Raw genomic sequence first — 20,681 nt, forward strand, 5'->3', positions numbered from 1 at the left:
GAAGTGGATATATTAGGGAAATGTGTGAACAAAACTGGATAAGTGAAAAAAATGTGCCAGATTGCATTGTACTGTGGGAAATTTTCCTGAAAAGATGCATGCAAAAATGTGCATATTAGAAGAAATGTGCGTTAAAACGCACACAAATTTTCATATATGCTTTTTGTTTCTTAAGTTTGGGGAAATGAGAAATGGAGGTAAACTGAAATTGACAGGTTCATTCATCACTAGAGCAGATCCAAGACAGTCTGCCACTTAAGCCGAGCTTCACACGGTACAGATCAGTCTGGGGTAAACATAGCTGCTGTTTATGAAGACATGCTAGAAATCATAGCATTACATGACTGTCCTGGAGAAAAAGCTGTGTTTGGGCTATTTTCCAATGAGATGAAAAGAAGATCAAATGCTTAAAACCACTTGGGGGTCCTTCAAAGAGGGATGTTTGGGGTATGTTTGGTGTGTTTTTTGTGTGGGGAGGGGGTGGTTGTGTGCTGGACTGGTTAACTTCAAAGCATGCTAAAGGCATCGCTCCAGGATGAAAATTTAAATGAAATCCAGATTGCTTTTGGAGAACGGTCCCAGCAACTTAACCAGATTCATACCTGACTTCCTTTCTTCCCTTGTCCTGTAGAAACAGTTATCTAGCTGACGAGGGATTCCTGGGCACTGGGGATCCTGTTCTACCCTCCCACCTGATTTCCCAGGCCTTGACTGGTCAGAAGGTTTTGATTCTTAGTGCCAGGGAGATGCTGGGGTGTGTGTTCATGATTCAGCCCCATACCCATTGGTCACAACATGTTCCAGAGTCACCCAGTGAGTTTAGTGGTTGAGTGGAGACCTGAACCCTGATCTACCAGGTCTTAGTCCTGCATGCTTATCATGACAGAAGTGTTCAGAAATGCCCTGTCCCTTTCTGCTTCAAGCAATGAATGAATGCTTGAACAGTTATCCATACAAGATGTTCATGGAGGCTGGGGACAGACTGTCTACCTGAAATCTGGGAAGGAGTGGAGAGGAAGGACTGGAGTTCAGTCTTGAGGCTGGACAGTGAAGGTGGGAGGTGCAGAACTCACTGCACAATAGAAAAACTCGCAGCCGCTCTTGTGTCCAGTGATCTCCTGTACGACTCCTAAAATGCACAGAGTCATGTAAGCCAAGCAGAGTACTCAGCCCACATTCCTCAGCTTCTTTTTATGCAACTTTAAAGCAATTGTTCTGCCCCATTGCTTGTTCCCACCCACCCCATGCAGCTCAGACCAGTAGCACCAGGTCTATAATGAGAACCTTCCAAAGCAGGTTTAAATCTTACACTTAATTATCACTGAAGTTAGGGTGGCTGCTGGGTTTCCTCCCCCACTCTCCAGAGAGAGAGCCTTGTCCAATGTGTCTGTCTTTGGTAACAAGCCTTTGGAAGAATAATAAAACCGTTACTTTCATCCTTTGGCGAGGTAGGTTCACCTGCCTTCGATCCTCCCCAACGAAGGTCGAAAGGACGAAATGAGAACTGAAAAGGAAGAGGAGAAAAGAGGAAAACCAGAAGACGACATTCCCATATCCAAACGAGGGGAGCCAGCCCGGATCAAGATCTTTGAAGGAGGGTGAGTATTGTGCTTTGCACTCCATCTCCCGTTGTGTCTGTCTGATGGAAAGCTGTCCTCTTGAAAGCAGCTTGTCAGTAAAAGATGCCACATGGAAGTCGGCAGGGAGTCAATCAGGCCTGGCCATCCATTGTTTCCTTTTCCAAGTCTGTCCATCGCCCTTAAATTCTCTTTGACTTTCATTATCTGTATGCCAATGGAGTAAGCACTGAGTTTCAAAAGAGTTGGACAGAAAACATGTATCTGTCATTCAACCCTTTTCCTATAGAAATTCTGGAGAACTGTGTTGTGAAGGTGCATTGTCCCAGGCAATTTTCCCCAGAGCATTCAGTTTGGACTGAATTCTTTTAAGCATCATATTGGAAGAAGCTGAGAGGACAATAATCTCAAACCTTAGAGGCAGATTGCATTTGTTCACATTGGCTCTTCAGCCCAGATAGCGCAAGCATCACACATCACCGACCGCACTCGTGGTCACCAAGCTTCCACACAAACTTGTGCGAAAACATACACACTGGATTGTGCAAGACATCACACATCTTTTATCCGGACTTTGGGATAAGGTCCTCTCAACCCTCCTTCACCCCTAGCAAACTTCTAAGAGCATTTGCACAGTCCAGATGTTTCCACACATTATTTTTATTCTCTGGATTGGGGTCCTATCTCTCCCAAAGTTTATCAATTTTATCCATAGATATAATTCAAGAGTGGGGAACCTGTGGTGCTTCTGATATTGTTGGACTACAACTCCCATCAGCCCCAGTCACCAAGGCCAATGGTCTGGGATGATAGGCTTTGTAGTCTGACAACATCTGGTGGGCCACACGTTCCCCTCCACAATATTTTGTGTTAATTTCTTCTGAATTATCAAGAGTTTTGATTTGTGCTCAAACTGCAGCGGTGTGGAATGGAGAATATAGACACCCTTAAATAAACCCTTAAGCCCTTCCCCACAATTTTAGCCATATCAAGACCTCCCTGTAGCCAATAAGGATGTGCTTACTTTTACTGTGCCTAGTTATGGAATTTGTTGCCACAAGATGTGTAATGGCCACCAACTTGAACAGCTTTAAAAGGTAACCACATAAATTCATGGGGAATAATGAGCTGTCTTGATAACTATATGCAAATCTCTAGGGTCAGAGGCAGCAGGGCTACTGTTTCCCAAGGAGCAATAGCAAACAAGGGCTATTGTCTTTCTGTTCTGCTTGTGGGTTTCCCAGAGGCAGCTGGTTGGCCACTGTGTGAAACAGGATGCTGGACTAGACAGGCCTTTGGTCTGATCCAGGAAGACTCTTCTTATGTTCTTCTTAAACAATAGATAAAGGTGCTGCCACTCAAGGTTAGGGGGACACACACTCCGCATGGTTTAAATTCAATACTGGTTTCTGCTTTAACACCCAAACTTCACTTGTAAATCAGGATGAGCTTTTTTGTTGAAGAAGGAGGGAAATTATCCAAATGCTGATTTTCTGCATATATTTTTAAAGAGGCTATTGTTTGGGGCACTGTTGCAATATCAGAAACATGGAGTCCCTCAGAAACACCCCCCCCAAATGATATTGTTTGGAACAGCCAAGCCAGAGGTCAGCAATCCTTTCGTGTGTGTGTGTGTGTGTGAGAGAGAGAGAGAGAGAGAGAGAGAGAGAGAGAGAGATGGGTGCCATCGTTAACTGATAAAAGCAGTTTGATTGATTAAACAGTTTTGATTAGCAATAGGGAAGGATTGAGCTCAGATTTTGAGCTCTTGAGCTCAGATTCTGAGATCTTGAGCTCAGATTCAGGAAGGCAGAATCACCTGACTGAATCTGGGTGGATCATAAGTCAGCTCAGTTCATGGATCACCAAGAGTTGCACGTTGCCTCCTAAAAATGTCTTCATCTTTTAAACTTTTCAAAATAGGGTCTCTGGCTACCCAGGGCTTCTTGCTGCTGCACACTTTGAGCACAACTACATTAAGACCTGCTCAGCGCACCGGCCCTGAGTCCTTGCCATATTTGTTCTTAAAGCAAGCAGTGGCTGCTAGGGGTGCCAACTTGAATAAAATATTGGGGAGACCGAGGTTAGCCCCACCCTGCATAACCAATTACATAATGTGGTGCACATACTCCATTAGAACAGCAATGCCCATCAACTTTGGGGGGCAGACCCCTCACATATTTTATGGGGGGACCAAAGTCCTCTCAGCCCTTAGTTGTTGGCTTCTATGGTAGCCTGCTCCAGGCCCTGGGCATTTGGATGCCCTGATTAGTGAAGGAAACATTATTGGAGGACCAGGGACAATGCACAACCCCAAGGCCTCCAATAATGTTCATATTTTAAAAAAATATGTTTCTGTGCAGATTAATGGAATTCCATTAAATATCTTCCTGGAAAATGGAAGGGAACAGACTTTTTCTCATCCTCATGCCTTACTAGGGCATTCATGGGTCTGTCCATTCCTACTTTGATTGATTTTTAAAAGTGTTCTTGATTAACTGGACAATAATTATAGATATACAAGTACCATAATTTTAATACAGGTACTTATAAAAACTGCAGATAGCAAGAACCATTTGGGAAGCAGCGTTTCTCCTTCTCTCACATACACAGGAGGGAATTCCTCTTCTATGGTGCTGCCTGCTATAACATATTTGCATGTAATGGGAAAAGTCTGCTTTTTCATTTCAGAATTCTTGTTTTCTCTTTATTAATTCCATTTCCACCCTGCCTTTCTTCCACGATGGGTATCCTGTCCTTCTCAGGGTGGGCACTCTCAGGGGAAGTGGAAACCATTATACTGAGTTTCTTTGAGACAAATAATGGCAAGGCAAGTTGTTTTAAGAAGAAGGTAGGACAATGGACAGCTCCCAGTGGCCCCTTACTGGCTGAGCAGTGGGAAGAAGATCTCAGCGAAGATCTGAGACCCCCGGAAGACTTAAGAAGATGGCTCAAGTCTGTTTACTCCACCTCCTTGGAGGAGTTGACTGTGCTGTATTAAAGGGCCCCGTTCTGTAGTTGCTCCCACTTGTGGAAGAAGTAGGATTAGTTTTGAGAAAGGGCAAGTAAGAGGTGACAAGATAGAAGTTTGTAAAATTATACATGGCATGGAGAATGTGGATAAAGAGAAGTTTTTCTTCCTCTATTATAATACTATAACTGAATGATGGAAGATTCAGGGAAAAGAAAAGCAAGTATTTTTTATGCAGCCCATAGACAAACCTTGAAACTTGCTCCTGCAAGAGACAGGGAGAACCACCAACTTGAATAGTTTTAAAACAGGATTAAATAAATTCAGGGAGGTTGTCAGTGGGTACTAACCATTATGGCTATGGTTATGTTTCTGAATGTCAGTTGTTGGGAACTGCAGGTGTTGCTGTTGTGCTCATATCCTGTTTGCAGGCTTCTCACCGGTTTGAAATATACTTGGAGTTGAGTGTTGATTTCATGCTCTTTATTTCAGTTCATGGTAAACAGCGAGTGAGTGCTTTCCCCCCCAAAATGCAGGATATTGATTCACTTCCTCCTGGAGCCAGATTGGGCGGCTCCTGCAGACCAATCAGGTTGCTGCCTTCTAGGATCCTACTGCCTATTGTTCTAGGATCCAAGCTCAGTACATAACAGGGTTCTAATGCAATATCATTAGGGACTCATTCTCTAAGTCTGAGGGAGGTAGAAAGGTTACATCCTCAGGCCAGGAAGTAAAAACCAAGGCGGGGGAGAAGCCCATGCCCTGTGGATTCTCTATAAGAATGAATTCCAAACTTGCTGCCTGATTTCAGGTCGACTGTGTTCAAAACAATTGCACATTGACAGGCCTACAAAGTGCCATTGATTCCAGTAGTAGCTTTGCTTGAATTCGAGTGAAGAGAGAGTTGCAGCCTGAATGTTTTATTCCAAATGTGTCTGGGGGAAAGATATTGGAACATTGTAGCTCAACGCTGATGTCATTCTGTGTAACTTTAGGTTTGTAGTTTGTAGTTTTTTGTTTTAATGTTGCTTTTGGACAAGTCATTGCTTGAGTTTCCCTTTTGTGCTTTTGAATTATTATTCTTTCTTTTTGTGTGTGTGTCTCCCCTGGAAACTGGTTGCAACCTCTGAGCTGCTCCCAAATATCACGAAGGCTTTACTTTCCAATTTCTTACCCAGATGGAGGCATTCCATTGTGCACAGCCGGTTTATGCTGCGTCCATCAAGCAATGATACATGACAGACAGCTCTCTCAGAAAGTGCTTTGAAGAGCTTGTGATAGTTATTGAAAAGTTAAAAATAGCTGCAAGATAAATCCTTTCCCCACCCCCCACCCCAGTCACTTGAAACACCAAGATGACTGCCGTTCAATATGCAATGTTAGCTGGAAAGACTATCAACCCACACTGGGAAGGCTTCATGGTAGAGCACATGCAAGGAAAAGCAGAGGCAAATTTTGGACCCTGAAATTTCAGCAACGCCCTATTTGATGCTAAAATTTGGTGCTCCTGCCTTTTGTGCTCTGTTTAACGTAATTATTGCAGCACCCCCTATGGTGCCAGCACCCAGTGTGGCCAAACTGGTTACTCTACCCTAAAACTGCATCTGCAAAAGGTCCCAGGTTGATGATGTTGTTAATTAGACATACATTTCCAGTTTGTTAATTTCCAGGTAGCAAATGGTGGGACAGATATCTTACCTGAGAGCCATTGCCAGTCGGAATAGGCCAGGGATGGGGCATCCTGTGGCCTTCCAGATGTTGCTGGACTCAGCTCCCATCACCCTTGACCATTGGCAGTGCTGGCTGGGGCTAGTGGGAGTTGGAGTCCCCAGGATGCAGTGATGGCCACCAACTCTGATGGAGGACCAGACAAATGCATGGAGGCAAAGGCTATCAATGGCTGTTAGCTCTGATGGCTGTGCTCTACCTCCATGGTCAGAGGCAATAATGCTTTTGAATTCTGTCTAGTTTTTATTTAGGAACCAATTGAAAACCGCATATGCTGTCTCAGATATTGAAGAGACAGTAGGAATAAGGACCCTGAGAAGTTGTCCAACATAGTTTTGTGGGCTTAAGAGATTTGACAAGAATTTTTGCGAGCTATTTCTCTGCAGTCATCTATTGGTGCCCTTCTGGTGGTACCACATGCACCAGAATTTCATTTAATGGTGACTCAGGCGAAGTTCTTCAGTGCAATAACACCTACTTTGCATAACACACTGCCCATTGAAGTTCAACAACCTCGGACATCATAGACATTTCATTGGATGCTAAAAACTTTCCTGTTCCTTCTACTGGCTTTCCTAGAAGGATAAGCTGACTCATGGTCAGTATCAGATTTCCTTTGGGAAACTGCTCTTACGTGTTGTCTTTTTATTTTTGTACAGCGCCGTGATATTTGCTAATGGTTAGTGGTCCGTAATGTTTCCCGATCAGTAAATAAATGACCAGTCAATTTTGGTTATGTGAATTGCTGCTAGCTGGAATAGCTGTATACAACTTTAGCCCTCCATACTTAGAGAGAGAATGTTCCCTGACAATATTTTTTTGCCATCAGGTGTTGACCTTTTAAGGCAGAGTTAGAAAACCTGTAGCCCTCCAGATGTTGTTGGACTCCAGTACTCAAGAATGGTGAGACTTGTGATCCAACAACAGCCGAGGGTGAGGCTACAGGATCGCTGTTCATGTTTTAATAGCAGAAGACATATACTGTACAATTTTTAAAAACTCTTTGTGCGTAAAAGCATAGTCTAAATGGGAGAGAGTAGACAGCCAAAAGACTGATAATTGAAAGTATTCTGAGATTTATTTTATTTTTTAAAGAGAGTTGATGTCTGAAACACTTCACAGAATTGTTTGCTTTAATACGAAGGACACACTGGTAAGTTATATTCTTTTTATAAATATGGGCTTGGCTAGGAAAGCAATAGAGCAGCCTGAAGAACTAAGCTATCTTCTCTCCCCCACCTCTCTTAAAATGGATTAGATGAAACTTTTGTTCCTAATAAAAATAGCAGAAAATGGAGCAGGCAGCATAAAATTAGAAGGATGGCCTGTTATGGAATGACTTTTTATTTTATTTTATCGTGATAAAATATTTCAGTTGTCCTTGACATAAGTGGGCAGACAATACAAATCAATAAAGCACTACTCAGCTGGATGCGAGCTATCACCAAGATTCATGAGATTTTACCTAATTTGATCCTTCAAATTGATGCTTCAAATAGATGTTCTGTGCTATTAAAAAAAAAAGTGATGCTTCTCACCAACAGAAATTAATGTAAGCTAGTACAGTATATTAAAGTGTTCTGTGCTGACAATATATTTGTGAGTCTGGCAAATCGCCGATTCAGATGGAGAAGTCTCAATCTAATAGACTTAGAATGGGTATTGTATCCTCCTCTCTTTCTCCCCCCTCTTAAATAAAAAACTTATGGTTTATTAAACCTTGGTTTCCCCTTGCATCTTAACCAGGAAACCATGATATAATCAAATAGACTGAGACTTAGTTTAGTACCCAGATGCTCTCCTCATCTCCCTTTCGCTGTTTGTTGAACCCCTGTTTCCCACCACAGATGAAACAGAAAACTGTGATTTAATGTACTACACAGAAAATGAGCATCATGTTCCCATGCTCTCCTCTCTCCTCTTTCTGACTGCAATAGAAAACTTCTGGAGTTCGTTAAGCCTTGGTTTCTGATTATATCTGAACCGGGAAATCGTGACTTATTCTTGTACTATAATGTGGTTTCATATCCCGGATTGAAGCCCAGGAGTGAACCAGTTTCCCAGGGAAGCAGTGGCGGACCTACATTTTTGAGGCCCTGAAGCTTAAACTGTCATGGGGGGGTCCTTCACGACCAACGACGAGGTCTGGGAAACCACAGTTATCTTCTTCAATGGGGTTGTTCCATGACAGATCACAACACCTTTACAACATCTGTGCTACTGACACTCAAACTTTGGGATGTTTGAAACGTATGCAAGAACAAAAATCAATCAATTTGAGTCGTGCTACTCAGACTGGGTCTACTAAACTCCAGATTTTTTTAAGCAATGTGGTCTAAAGTTTCTTCTGGGCCCCCTCTGGGATTAAGGGCCCTGAAACGTAAGCTTCCTAAGTTTCATAGAAGGTCCATCCCGGCTAGGAAGTTAGGGTTAAGAGTCTCTGGAAGCCTTTTGTTACAGTGCAGAAGAAAGAGAGGTAGCCTACAGACACGCTACTTGGCCCAAAGTTCAAGAATTAAACCTGCAGTCCTATACACCAAGGGAAGCCAACACAGAACCTTCGAGATTGTTTTGGACTACAGCTCTTTGTGACTGATGGTGAGGTATGCTGGTTGCAGTTGTAGTCCAGAACATTTGGCGAGTGCAAAGTTGGGGGAAGCTGCTCTAGACCTTTTTTTGCTGCCATATAAAATTGAAATAAACTTCTCTGTTTAGAATATTGGTATGCCTGAGGTTTTCTAGCCTGTCTTTACCATTCCGGAGTCACAGGCATGATAGATGAGTCCATTTTAATGGAGGCCAAGCGTCTGGAATAATAAAAAACCTGCATATTAAGATGAAGTTTCAGAAGTCCGGGCAGACATAGGGATTGGAGACCTTTCATATTATTGATTCTGTGATGCAATCCCTGCAACGAACTGCGAGGAAATGCTTAAGAGGCCTGGCCATCTGCAGATTTTAACGTTTGCAGCTTGTTCTGTACAGATGGGTATCTTATAGCAACATGAGAAGTTGCCTTATAGCAGCTCAGTATGATCGGTTCTGACTGGCAACTGCTCTCCAGTGCATCGGGTCTTCCTTTTTATTTGGACCTGCACCTTAATATATGTTTCCTACCAGAGCTGGCAGGAATTGAATCTGGGGTCCTTGCTAAAAGTCCCACATTCAGCCCTGGCATTTTCAGGTAGGACTAGAAATGTCCCCTCCTTGATGTTCTAGAATGCTGCTGCCAGTCTGCTTCCTGGGTTCCCAGATTTTTATATAGGAGGGCTCTCCTTCACTCGAGTTGTTTAAGTAGATGGTTGCTGTGGTTGTGTCCTGCAGTGAGCAAGGGCTTGGACACCACAACCTCTAAAGTACCTTCCAACTTTATGCTTCTGAATATTGCCTCTTTCTTTACCAGGTGGGTGAGTGTTTTGGTTTGTGTTTCATCCTTGCACCGACTTTCTTCTGCTCTTCACATTATTTAACCGGTCAGCGTTAGCTATCTCCTCAGCCTGCTTGCGAAGCAGTAGCTGTCCCTTCAGAGCGGAGAGATCACTTGCAGATGTTTTCCATCAGAGCATGGAGGAACCCGTGGTTTTTTGAGGCTTATGGATTTTTTTGACATCCTGGTTTAAACAAACAATTTAATAACTGGAATTATGTGGTTTTTCAGGGTTTCCAAGAAGCCAAACTGTTGTGCCGCCCGTCTCAGGTTCACTTGTCTTGAATTCAGTCCCATGTCTTGTACATGCCAGAAGATGGATTTCTGCTTTCCATATGCTGCTTCTAAATGTAATGGTTAGAACACCTCCATGTGGAAAAATTCTCTGGAAGGGGATCCGACAGGGGGGCAGGGGGGTGGGCTTGAGAAAGATTTTGGTGTGCATGTGAATTTTTGCAAAACGCTTTCCATGAAGTGCTTACCATTGGCTGGTCTTTTCCTTTTGCCACTACTCATGATGCAACTTACCATGACGGGCTGTGAATATCACCTAACCCCCTGGCCACCATTGTTCACTAATGCTTACTTGAATTGTGCAAGTCTCTGGTGCTTGAATTGTGCAAGTCTCACAAATGTGGTGACCATTTTATTTTTAAATGTGTGTTTCTGTGGGTCATTTTGCAACAACCCCACTTCCAACCATGAGCTCCAGTTTTAGTTGGGAGGCAAATGAAGACCCTGGTTATCTCCAGACAAGACTATTGCAACGAACTCTACATGGGACTGCCTTTAATGATAGTTTGGACATTACAGGCAGTGCAGGGTGCAGCTTCTTGGTTGCTTGTGTTCGTCAAGCAATAGGAGCATGTAGCACTGGTCCCATACCAGTTGGTTGCCCATGCATCTGTGGGCCCAGTTTAAAGTGCTGGTTGTTACATTTGGAGCCCCAAATTGTTCAGAATCAGGTTGTTTGAAGGGCTGCTGGCACCTGTAAAAATTATATCCAGTCCTAACATTAACAGTCCTGCTCACCGACCTGCCATTAAGATCCATCCTGTTGATGTGCACAAGAGACAAGGCCTCTTCAGTGGTGTCACCATCATGGTGGAACTCCCTCCTATGGGATGTGTGTTTGGCTCCCTCATTGACTGTTTTTAAATGGACCTTCAGGACATGGCTGTGCCAATCTGCTTTTCACTGAATAATCATGCTGGCATTCTGAAGCTGTGATTTTTTAAAAAACTATCATATTTATTTATTTATTTGGAATAAATTTGTGGGGTTTTTTTTATGCAGCTAGCTTAATTAGTTGTGTTTTCAGTGTATTTATTTGTAAACTGCTGTGAGAGGGGCTTCTCTTGCCTGAAAAGAGAGCAGATAACAATGATTTAAATAGAACTATGGTTTGATCCAACTATGGTTTGTCCAAACCAGGATGGGAGTGGAGGTGCACAAGCATTCGACCCTTTGACCCCCAAATGAATTGGGGGCCCTTCCAGCCTTCCACTTGAACTTAGAAAACTTTGAAGGGATGTAGGGGTTGAGGTTTACATAAACGCTCCAGAGGGGCATGATTCCCAGTGGGCTGCCCGAGAAAGGACTGGGTGCAGAAGCTGAGTGCCCACTGCATTTCTATGCTGTCTGCAGAGGAGATGACCAGGGTGAGGGGAGCTTGTCACATCAGGAGGGGGCTTCTTCACCAGCCAGATTGCTCTCTGCCTCTTGGCCTCCTCCCTCTCCTGCTTCAGCCTCTGATTCTGGACTTCTCTCTGCCAGAGACTCTCCTTGCTCACTAAAGCTTGTTACCTTCACAGCTCCCACCACCTCCTCCTTCCAGGCTTCTCTCTTCTCCCTCTGACCACTCATCACCATCCCACCAACAATCCCTGGGGTTCTTCCCTTGGGGGTTCCCCACCTGCTGCCTCCCACTATTCCCCTGTGTCCGTGACTCTGGTTAACCTGGGGCCAGTCACTGCTTCTCAGTTCACACTGCCTAGCAGGGTTGTTGTATGGGTAAAACGAGAATGTGGAGAGAACCTGTACATTGCCTTGAATTTCTTGGAGGAAAGGTGGCATAGGGAATATATTGTGTAAATAAAAATTGAGGCAGGCAGTCCACTTGAGATGAGCTGTCCTCCTCCCTTTCAACTTCACAATTCCATGATTTTGCTCAATGAAACTGAGCGGGACTGTTTGCCGCCATGAGCAGCCTGACTCAGTTTCTCTGGAAACCCTTAGAGGTGTGGAAAGGAGTGTGGCGTTCGCCCTCCTAGGTGTGTGACATCATACGGGGTTCATAGGGAAAGGGTTAACTAATTGTAAAATGACTAACCAATAGGAACCCAAGGGGAGGAGTTAGAGTTAGAGTTGTTAAGAAGTCAGTCTAGAGTTAGAGAAGAGACAGAGAGGATAAGTCTAGTGAGAGAATCTCTTAAGAGGAGTCAGTCAAACAGTTGAGATATTCAGTCAGAAGGTATTAGGAAGGTGTAGACTGGTAAAGAAACTAAAGTTAAGAAACTGAAAAGAATATTATCTGAGAAACCATAAACTTGTTAATACTTATAAAATAAACTTGCTTGTTTGGTTCAATTTTAACAACTGTCTGGACTCAGTGTGTACCCAAGAGTAACGGGTTGCTGGCAGCGGGGAAGCGAGCACAGTGGTGGCACAGGGATCAATAAACTGTTAAACGTCCGGGGACCCTGTGTGATCACCACAAGGAGGAAGAGGGATTGGGTCGTAGCAGGTGAGGCAAGGAGGGAGGGGGGGAAGTGTGGGAGCCCCAAGGCACCTGTGGTGAAACTAGGTTAGCTGTGACCTCTAATGTTCTTCCATTGGAAAGAATGCATAAGGACTGTTGACTTTGCAAAATCGTTTTTAGGAAAAAATAAATGTGAGCCATTAGCTCATTATAAAGATGTATTGGAAGTTAAGGGGAGGGAGAAGACTGTAGCTGCTGGAATGTGGCTTGTTACTCTTGGTGAAATTATATAATGTTGTTGTCCCCCTGTCAAGCAGGAGGTTGTCTTCTTTTCCAGCGTGCGTTTTGTTGTGGGTGACAGCCGTTCCATTCTATCCCTGGACAACCCAGAACATGTCTGGGTTATGCAAGACGTCAGGAGCGATAGCGGCTGGTTGCTTCTGCGTCAGGCAGCCTCTCTGGGCCTGTGTCACTAGGGCAGCTGAAAACTGTTAACATGAAGAGTCCCATCTGGAATTGTGAATCTGGTTCGCAAACTGTGGCTTCATTCATCTGGCTTCTGGCTAGGCCACAGATGCTTCTGTCAAGGCAAATCCCTTCTGCACAGATGACAGACTCTTTGTGTGTGTTTGTGTGTGTGTGTGTGTGTGTGGCTGCTCTTGGTGATTGGGAAAGGAGCAGATTTTGGGGAAGAGAATATCTGGTGATTGCAAGATTGCATGCTGTTCCATAATGCAAGATGAGCAGATAACAGGCATCTGCCCTGCACAGGGCAGTTCTTGGGGGACGTTGATCATCTACTCGTTTTGCCTCTACACCAGTTTCTCGTTTGTCTCTCCACTGCGGATGAGAGGAACAGCAGCAGCTGAGTGGTGAAGTTCTTGGTCCTGGGTTCAATCCCCAGCATCTCCTGGTAGGGCTGGAGAAAACCACTTTCTGAAATGGCAGGGAGTTCCTTTTCCCATCAGTGCAGAACAGCCTTTCCTAGCTTGGGCCACATTCGTGCCATACATTTAGAACACTATGGTGACACTTTAAACATTCATATCTCCCCCGAAAGATTTCTGGGAATTGTAGTCTGCTAAGGGTGCTGAGAGTAGTCAGGAGACCCCCCCCCTTCCCTTCACAGAGCTACAATTCCCAGAGTACCTTGTGTTCCACTCTGGGAATTGTACCTGTGTGAGAGAAATGGGGATCTTCTAACTCTCCATACCTTTAACAAACTACAGTTCCCTTGTTTGCCATATTTTGAATCACATCGGTAAATTTATTTATTTATCGGTATTAATTTCATTAAATTTATATAGCACTTGATTGTAAAAACAACAGCAACAACCCTCAGTGTGTTTTACTGAGAATAAAACAGTAAAATTATCTGTAAAAACGGTTAAAAACAGGTTTTTAAAACATCCTAAAATAATTAAAGTTAGCAATAAGCTAAAAGCACATTAAAACATATGCCTGCATTCTACATATCTGGGCAAGCTTGTCTAAGCAAAAATATTTTTGCTTCTTTACCTTTTTGTCACCAATAAGGCTTGCCCCCATCGCTTCATTTTGTGAGAGTTGGGTTAATGTGTCTCCCTGCAGCTGAATGGGAAAGCTTCCAAGTGACAATTTCACAGCCCCGCTAAGACCTCACTGGGCAGCTGGCTAGACCCCAGAAGCATTTTTTTCCCATCACTGACCTGGGAATTGTTTCTTGCCTTCCTGCTCACTCAGCAGTTGTGCCCTTCCAACGTGCGATATCTGTGAGGGATTCCATTCCTGTTTTGTCAAGTTTCCCAGCTGCCTGCGGCTCCGCTCTTGCACGTGGGTGTGGTATAGCATCTGGGAACAGACAGTCTGGCAAAATTCCCTGGCCCTGGGGTTCCCTGTCTGCAGGAATATGACCTGCTCCAATTTGCATCAGAGAGCAGTCTCTTGAGAACAACGGAGTCTAATGGGAAGCTAGGTAAATGTTGGTGTGGATGGTTTGGGGGTTTCTGAAGAGCCACGTGGTGCCAATTAAGTGGGGGGGGGGGGAGGAAATGGCACATTTTACAACCGTTACCTTTCAAATAAACTACAAAAATTGGAGATAATGTAGACACTCGTATATTTTAGGGCTCAGATATACAAGCTTGTGATGCTCACCCCAAAGGCAAGGTGAGCATTATGTCCTCAACTCTTCTCACTCAGATTTTAATAGGAACTTACTGGAGTAAATAATGCACTCCTTTCCCTCCCAGCCAGCCATACCCCAAATCTTCACCCTCCACACTCTGATGATCCTTCAAGAGACCACATAACACAGGTCCTGAAAGACCTACATTGGCTCCCAGTATGCTTCCGAGCACAATTCAAAGTGTTGGAGCTGACCTTTAAAGCCCTAAATGGCCTCGGCCTAGTATACCTGAAGGAGCGTCTCCATCCCCATCATTCAGCCTGGACACTGAGGTCCAGCTACAAGGGCCTTCTGGCGGTTCCCTTGCTGTGAGAAATGAGGCTGCAGGGAACCAGGTAGAGGGCCTTCTCAGTAGTGGTGCCCGCCCTGTGGAAAGTCCTCCCATCAGATGTGAAGGAAATAAACAATTATCTGACTTTTAGAAGACATCTGAAGGCAGTCCTGTTTAGGGAAGTTTTTTATGTCTGATGTTTTATCTTGTTTTTAATATTCTGTTGGGAGCTGTCCAGAGTGGCTGGGGAAATCCAGCCAGATAGGCGGGGTATTATTATTATTATTATTATTATTATTATTATTAATAAATCCCTTTCCTACTTGCCCACTTAACTCTGCATCTCCAGAGGTGGTGCGAAGTAGAGGGAGGGCAGTCTCTCCCTCTGTTCTGTTCCAACTTAAGTAGCCCTGGGAAATGTAATATTCCCAAGGACACCGAATGGCCTGATTTTTTGCTGTGGTGCAGAGAGAATGGCTCAACTTAATCCAACCCAATTCAAGCCTGGGAGAGCTTCTTCATTACCTAACTGGGATAAGTGAGCCCCAGTGATGCATGGCTCTCACCTAAATGGAGGAACACATTGCCAGTTAATTTTAGTTCAGTGTCTACCTCTTTCTGCCAAGGCTAATGTGGAGGTTATCACAATTCAGTCCCTGGCATCTCCAGCTACAGGTGGTGGTCTAGAGACCCCTGTTCCTCTGTTTCCACTGTGGTGTAGTGGTTAAGAGCGGTAGACTCGTAATCTGGTGAACTGGTTTCGATTCCCTGCTCCTCCACATGCAGCTGCTGGGTGACCTTGGGCCAGTCACACTTCTCTGAAGTCTCTCAGCCCCACTCACCTCACAGAGTGTTTGTTGTGGGGGAGGAAGGGAAAGGAGAATGTTAGCCACTTTGAGACTCCTTTGGGAGTGATAAAGATGGGAGATATCAAATCCAAACTCCTCCTTGCTATAGTGCCCAGAGTGGCTTAACAGTCAAGCCCTCTTCCCAGGGATTTCTGGGAACTGTGGTTCTCTGAGAGGAAAACGGGTGTCCTAACAAGTTAAATAACTACATCTCCCAGGATTCTTTGGGGGAAGCCACAGTTGTAGGATGGTACTGCTTTAAATGTATAATGCCAGGTTGAAATGGGAGAAGACCACTGACAGACTAATGCCTCTGTCCTTATTTCTTGGGGGGGGGGGATCTATCAGGAGTGGCATGCAAGGAGTGGGTGGGGCCAAAACAGCAGGTGGCATGGGGTGGGTCAGAGCCCAAAGTAGGTAGGATGCCCTCTTTCTGTTTGCTACCTCCTTTTCCAACCCTGTTCTGCCATATTTGGACATCATGGGAAAGCCAAACTTGTTCCAACCAGAGAGCCCAGAGCAATTGGGGAACAGAGAGTATGTGAGTCCTAAGCAAGGCCAGGGCATGCAACTGTGTTTTTCACCGTGGGTCTCCAAAGCACTTCGCTCTGGCTAGATCAGACTCCGCCCTTGTGCATTGTGTTGCTGTATCAAAATGCCCCCAGTGGCTTTTTCCAAATGAAGCTGAACCTTTGCCAAGATTGTCCTAGTCTAGGCTATTTTTGCTGGAGCAGGATTGATCTGCTTCTAAAACTCTCTCTCCTTACCCTCCCCCCATGTGATGTCTGTGTCTTGCTTTTAAGTCTGTTGGCAGGAACCCAGTCAGCCACAGCTGTGCCACAGCCTTTCTGCAGAATCGCTGCTGGTTCATGAGAGTGCAGGGTGCCAGGATCTTCCTTGACATAGCAAATTCTCATGAAAACCAATAAATCACGTTTAAAAAAAAGAAAAGAAAAGAGGATAGGAGAAAGTTTGCGGCCTGTTGTCTGGCAAATGCTCTTATTCTTGGCCAGCTGGGGTTGCATAATGATTAACAGTGCAATCCTAGACTTGTCTATTCTGATCCAAGCTCTGTTGAGTTCAATGGAGCTTACACCCAGGTAAGTGAGTATAGGATTGCAACCAAAGAGACTGAGTTATGAAGCAATACCTCCCTGGTTTGAAACTCACTAGATGACCTTAGGCCAGTTGCTGCTATCTGGGGATTATATGAGAGTTTTGGGTATAGGGAAGTATAGAAAATAACTAACTAACTAACTAACTAACTCATAACACCAACTCACTTTACAACAGGCATAGGCAAACTCCGGCCCTCCAGATGTTTGGGACTACAATTCCCTAGCTAACAGGACCAAGTGGTCAGGGATGATGGGAATTGTAGTCCCAAACATCCGGAGGGCCGGAGTTTGCCTATGCCTGCTTTACAGGTTTGCTTTAAGGCCCTACTGGTGTTGACGGACTACAACTCCCATAATCCTTGACCATTGGCCATGCATGCTGGGGTTGAGAGGAGCCAGAGTCCAATAGCATCTGAGTGGAACAGGTTCCCCATTTGTGCTGTAAGACATTCACGTGAAACATTCTTAAGACTTAAAAGTACTATACAAATGTTAAGGGTTGTTATGCCAATAATAATAATAATTGTACCCCACCCATCTGACTGTGTAGCCCCAGCCACTCTGTGATTATTAATGTTTGTAAACTTTAAAATGCTCACTTTTAAGTAGCCTTAAATGTAGCAACATTTGGAGGGCTCTAGGTTGCGGAAGCCTGCTTTAAATACATTCTATTTAAACTTAGCAACTTAATGTGCCTCAACATGGTTCCTCCTTTCCACTTAGGTTTGGTTTGGCTTAGCATTAACATGCAAACGGAGGATGCTTTCTGATTGCACTTTGTTTCATTTTCCTGACTTTTCCTTGCCTTATAATTTTTGCCTTTTATGTGATGTTTTACATCACATAAAAAGTGCCACTTCTGAAACTCTAGCAGAATCCAATGCTTATTTTCATGTTACTTTCTCCCCGAACAAAATATGCTTGCAACCCTGTTAACCCAACAAATTGTGGGAGTTTGTGCTGTGATTTCCTCACAGTTTCCATGTGTCATGCCACTCCCACTCACGTGCCCAAAATTGGCCTGGTATCCCAGCATATGGTTCTTTCCTCCTGCCATTTTCATGAGTGAATCATGGGGGAACAGAAGCACTCGTGTGCAGAGAGGGTGACACATCATAGAGGGCAGAACTTCAATTATAAAAGACCCCAATTCCACAATACAGCAGGTAATGCAATGTAAAATAAACAGTGGAAATCGTGACAGAACCACTACCATTGTACCCAGGAAGACTCATGCAATAATCCCCACCTTAGTCACACAAAACTCTTCTTTTTCAGTACAGCAACAGTTCTGCATGACATGGTTCGAACACCACCTTTTCTTCTGTAGTCAAATCTAATTATGTGCTTTTAAAATGTTGTTTTCCTTTAATCCTTGTTTAGTCATGCACACACATCTTTCCCACTTTTCTGACCACAGAATAAATGAGCTGGAGAAGGAACAGCTCTTTTTAGCAAGGCCCAGATAAAAAAACAAAACGGCAATGCCAGGAGATGTTGTCTGTTGATAGCACTAATGGAGCTGACACAGGACTCCGGCATAACAAAGGCATGGCTCATAAAGGGTCCATGTCAGAGAGTAATTACCAGTAATACAAGAACAAGGCAGCTGTAAATGGAGTCCTATGATTGATTGCCAGGGGGCAAATGCCTGAGCAGTGCAGGAGGCCTTGCGGGATGGTTGAAGCAGGTTCATTGAGATGTAGGCAGCGGCCGTCTCATTCATTCATTTTATTTTATTTTAATGTCTGCGTTGCTCTTCATTAAACATTCTAGAGTGACGCACTGTGCAAAGGTTAAAGACCTTCCAGACACGTAGGATAAATCCATTCTAAAGATTCCTTAAGTGTAAAAATATAAATAAATGGCAGCAAGACTGTCCAGTGTCAAAGGTTCACCTTTGTGGAGGAATACGGTGGTACCTTGGTTCTCAAACTTAATCCATTCCAGGAGTCCGTTCCACTCCCGAAACAGTTCGAATAGCAAGGCACGGCTTCCGATTGGCTGCAGGAGCTTCCTGCACTCATGTTGGACGTTCGGCTTCTGAAAAACGTTCGCAAACTGGAACACTTACTTCTGGGTGTGCGACATTTGGGAGCTGATTTGTTTGACAGCTAAGCCGTTCGAGAACCAAGGTACCACTGTATAGGTAAAGGTAAAGGTAAAGGCAGGGGTGGAGGAAGGGGGGTGGGCGAGGGCCACCCTGGGTGTCACCACTGAGGGGTGACAAAATGGCAGGCGGCACTCACGGCGGGGCCTGCAGCGTGCCCGAGCCACACGTCTCTCCTGGGAATGACATGGTGGCTTGGGCGCCTGCAGGCTCCGCACTGCCCCAAACAGTCTGCCCACCGCCTCCCCCTCAGCTTTAGGCCGGCTGAATGGGAGGAGGCAGGCAGACTCCTCGGAGATGCCATGGAGTCCTGCCCTGGCTTGCCCTGCCCTGCAGGAAGCTGGCCCTGCCCCTGGGCACACGCTCCACCCCAGGCACCCAATGAGCTTGCTCCATCGGTGGGTAAAAGACTCCTGGATGGTTAAGTCCAGTCAAATTTGACTATGAGGTGTGGCGCTCATCTCGCTTTCAGGCCAAGGGAGCCGATGTTTGTCCACAGACAGCTTTCCGGGTCATGTGGCCAGCATGACTAAACTGCTTCTGGCACAACGGGACACTGCGAGGGAAACCAGAGCACATGGAAACACCACCACCCCATAGGAGGAATGGAGGACAACCCCTTTAAGCCCCTGGAGGTTGCTGCAGCTCAGGTTGCTGAGGTTTTAGGTGGCTCAGGCTTGGACTACCTGCCCCCTCCCCCGCCCCGTGCCTGTGTGCCTCTTTCCCCGGCTCGGGCTGGCAGCAGATCGGGCTGTCCTATTTTTTGCTCTTCAAACCAGTTTTGAACCAGTTTGCTCTACAACCAGTTTTTATCTGAGAAATGTTGGAGGGTTTGAGATGGGTTCTTGAACTCTGAGAATGTCTCTTGCTTGACTGGATAGAGGGGGATGCGCGAGTGTGTGTGGAAACCAGCCTCTGTCACATGACCCATAGCAAGTTGGCTACGAAGGAAAGCAACCCCCAGGATGGAAAAAAAAGTGTCCCATCCTTGCTGCAGGCCCTTCAGTGCAGCGGACTGGAGGATTCTTTCTGAGAAGATGTTGGGCAAGTCTGGGAAGATTTGCGGGAGAATTAGTAAAAGAGATGTAGCCAAGCTTCATGGCTTATTTGCCAATGTGGCTGCATCTCCTCTATACATTTAAGGTACCATTATACAATTATACTTTTATTATAGGGATGCGGGTGGCACTGTGGGCTAAACCACTGAGCCTCTTGGGCTTGCTGCTCAGAAGGTCAGCAGTTTGAATCCCCACAGCAGGTTGAGCTCCTGTTGCTCTATCCCAGCTCCTGCTAACCTGGCAATTTGAAAGCACACCAGTGCAAGCAGATAAATAGGTACCGCTGCGGTGGGAAGGTAAACGGCATTTCCATGCGCTCTGGTTTCCGTCATGGTGTTCCGTTGTGCCAGAAGTGGTTTAGTCATGCTGGCCACATGACCTGGAAAGCTGTCTGTGGACAAACCCTGGCTCCCTTGGCCTGAAAATGAGATGAGCGTTTCATCCCCATAGTTGCCTTTGACTGGACTGAACCGTCCAGGGGTGCTTTACCTTTTTTTTTTACCTTTTACCTATACTACTTTAAGCAGTCAAGGCTTCCCCGCAAAGAATCCACAGAATATAGTTGGTTATGGGTGCTGAGAGTTGTTAGGAAACTCCTCTTATGGAGCTACATTTTCCAGAGTTCTCTGTGAAGGAAGATTTGTTGTTACACCGCTCTGGGAACTGTAGTTCTGGGAGAAAAATAGGGGCCTCCTAAGAGCTCTC

At 45.0% G+C, this 20,681-nt stretch overlaps 1 protein-coding gene across 6 annotated transcripts in view; it reads left to right on the plus strand.

Annotated features, from left to right (window-relative positions):
- The window catches only part of HIVEP3 (HIVEP zinc finger 3), a 121,004-nt gene that overhangs the window by 68,180 nt on the left and 32,143 nt on the right, over positions 1–20,681 (plus strand). For all 6 annotated transcript variants that reach the window (XM_081920474.1, XM_081920479.1, XM_081920476.1 and 3 more), the window contains one exon: positions 1,453–1,598. In XM_081920474.1, the coding sequence (XP_081776600.1) occupies positions 1,453–1,598 (146 nt within the window). The remainder of the gene's footprint in view (positions 1–1,452; positions 1,599–20,681) is intronic.

The sequence above is a fragment of the Podarcis melisellensis genome (genome assembly GCF_964234715.1).
Source record: "Podarcis melisellensis genome assembly, chromosome: 8".
NCBI lineage: Eukaryota > Metazoa > Chordata > Lepidosauria > Squamata > Lacertidae > Podarcis > Podarcis melisellensis.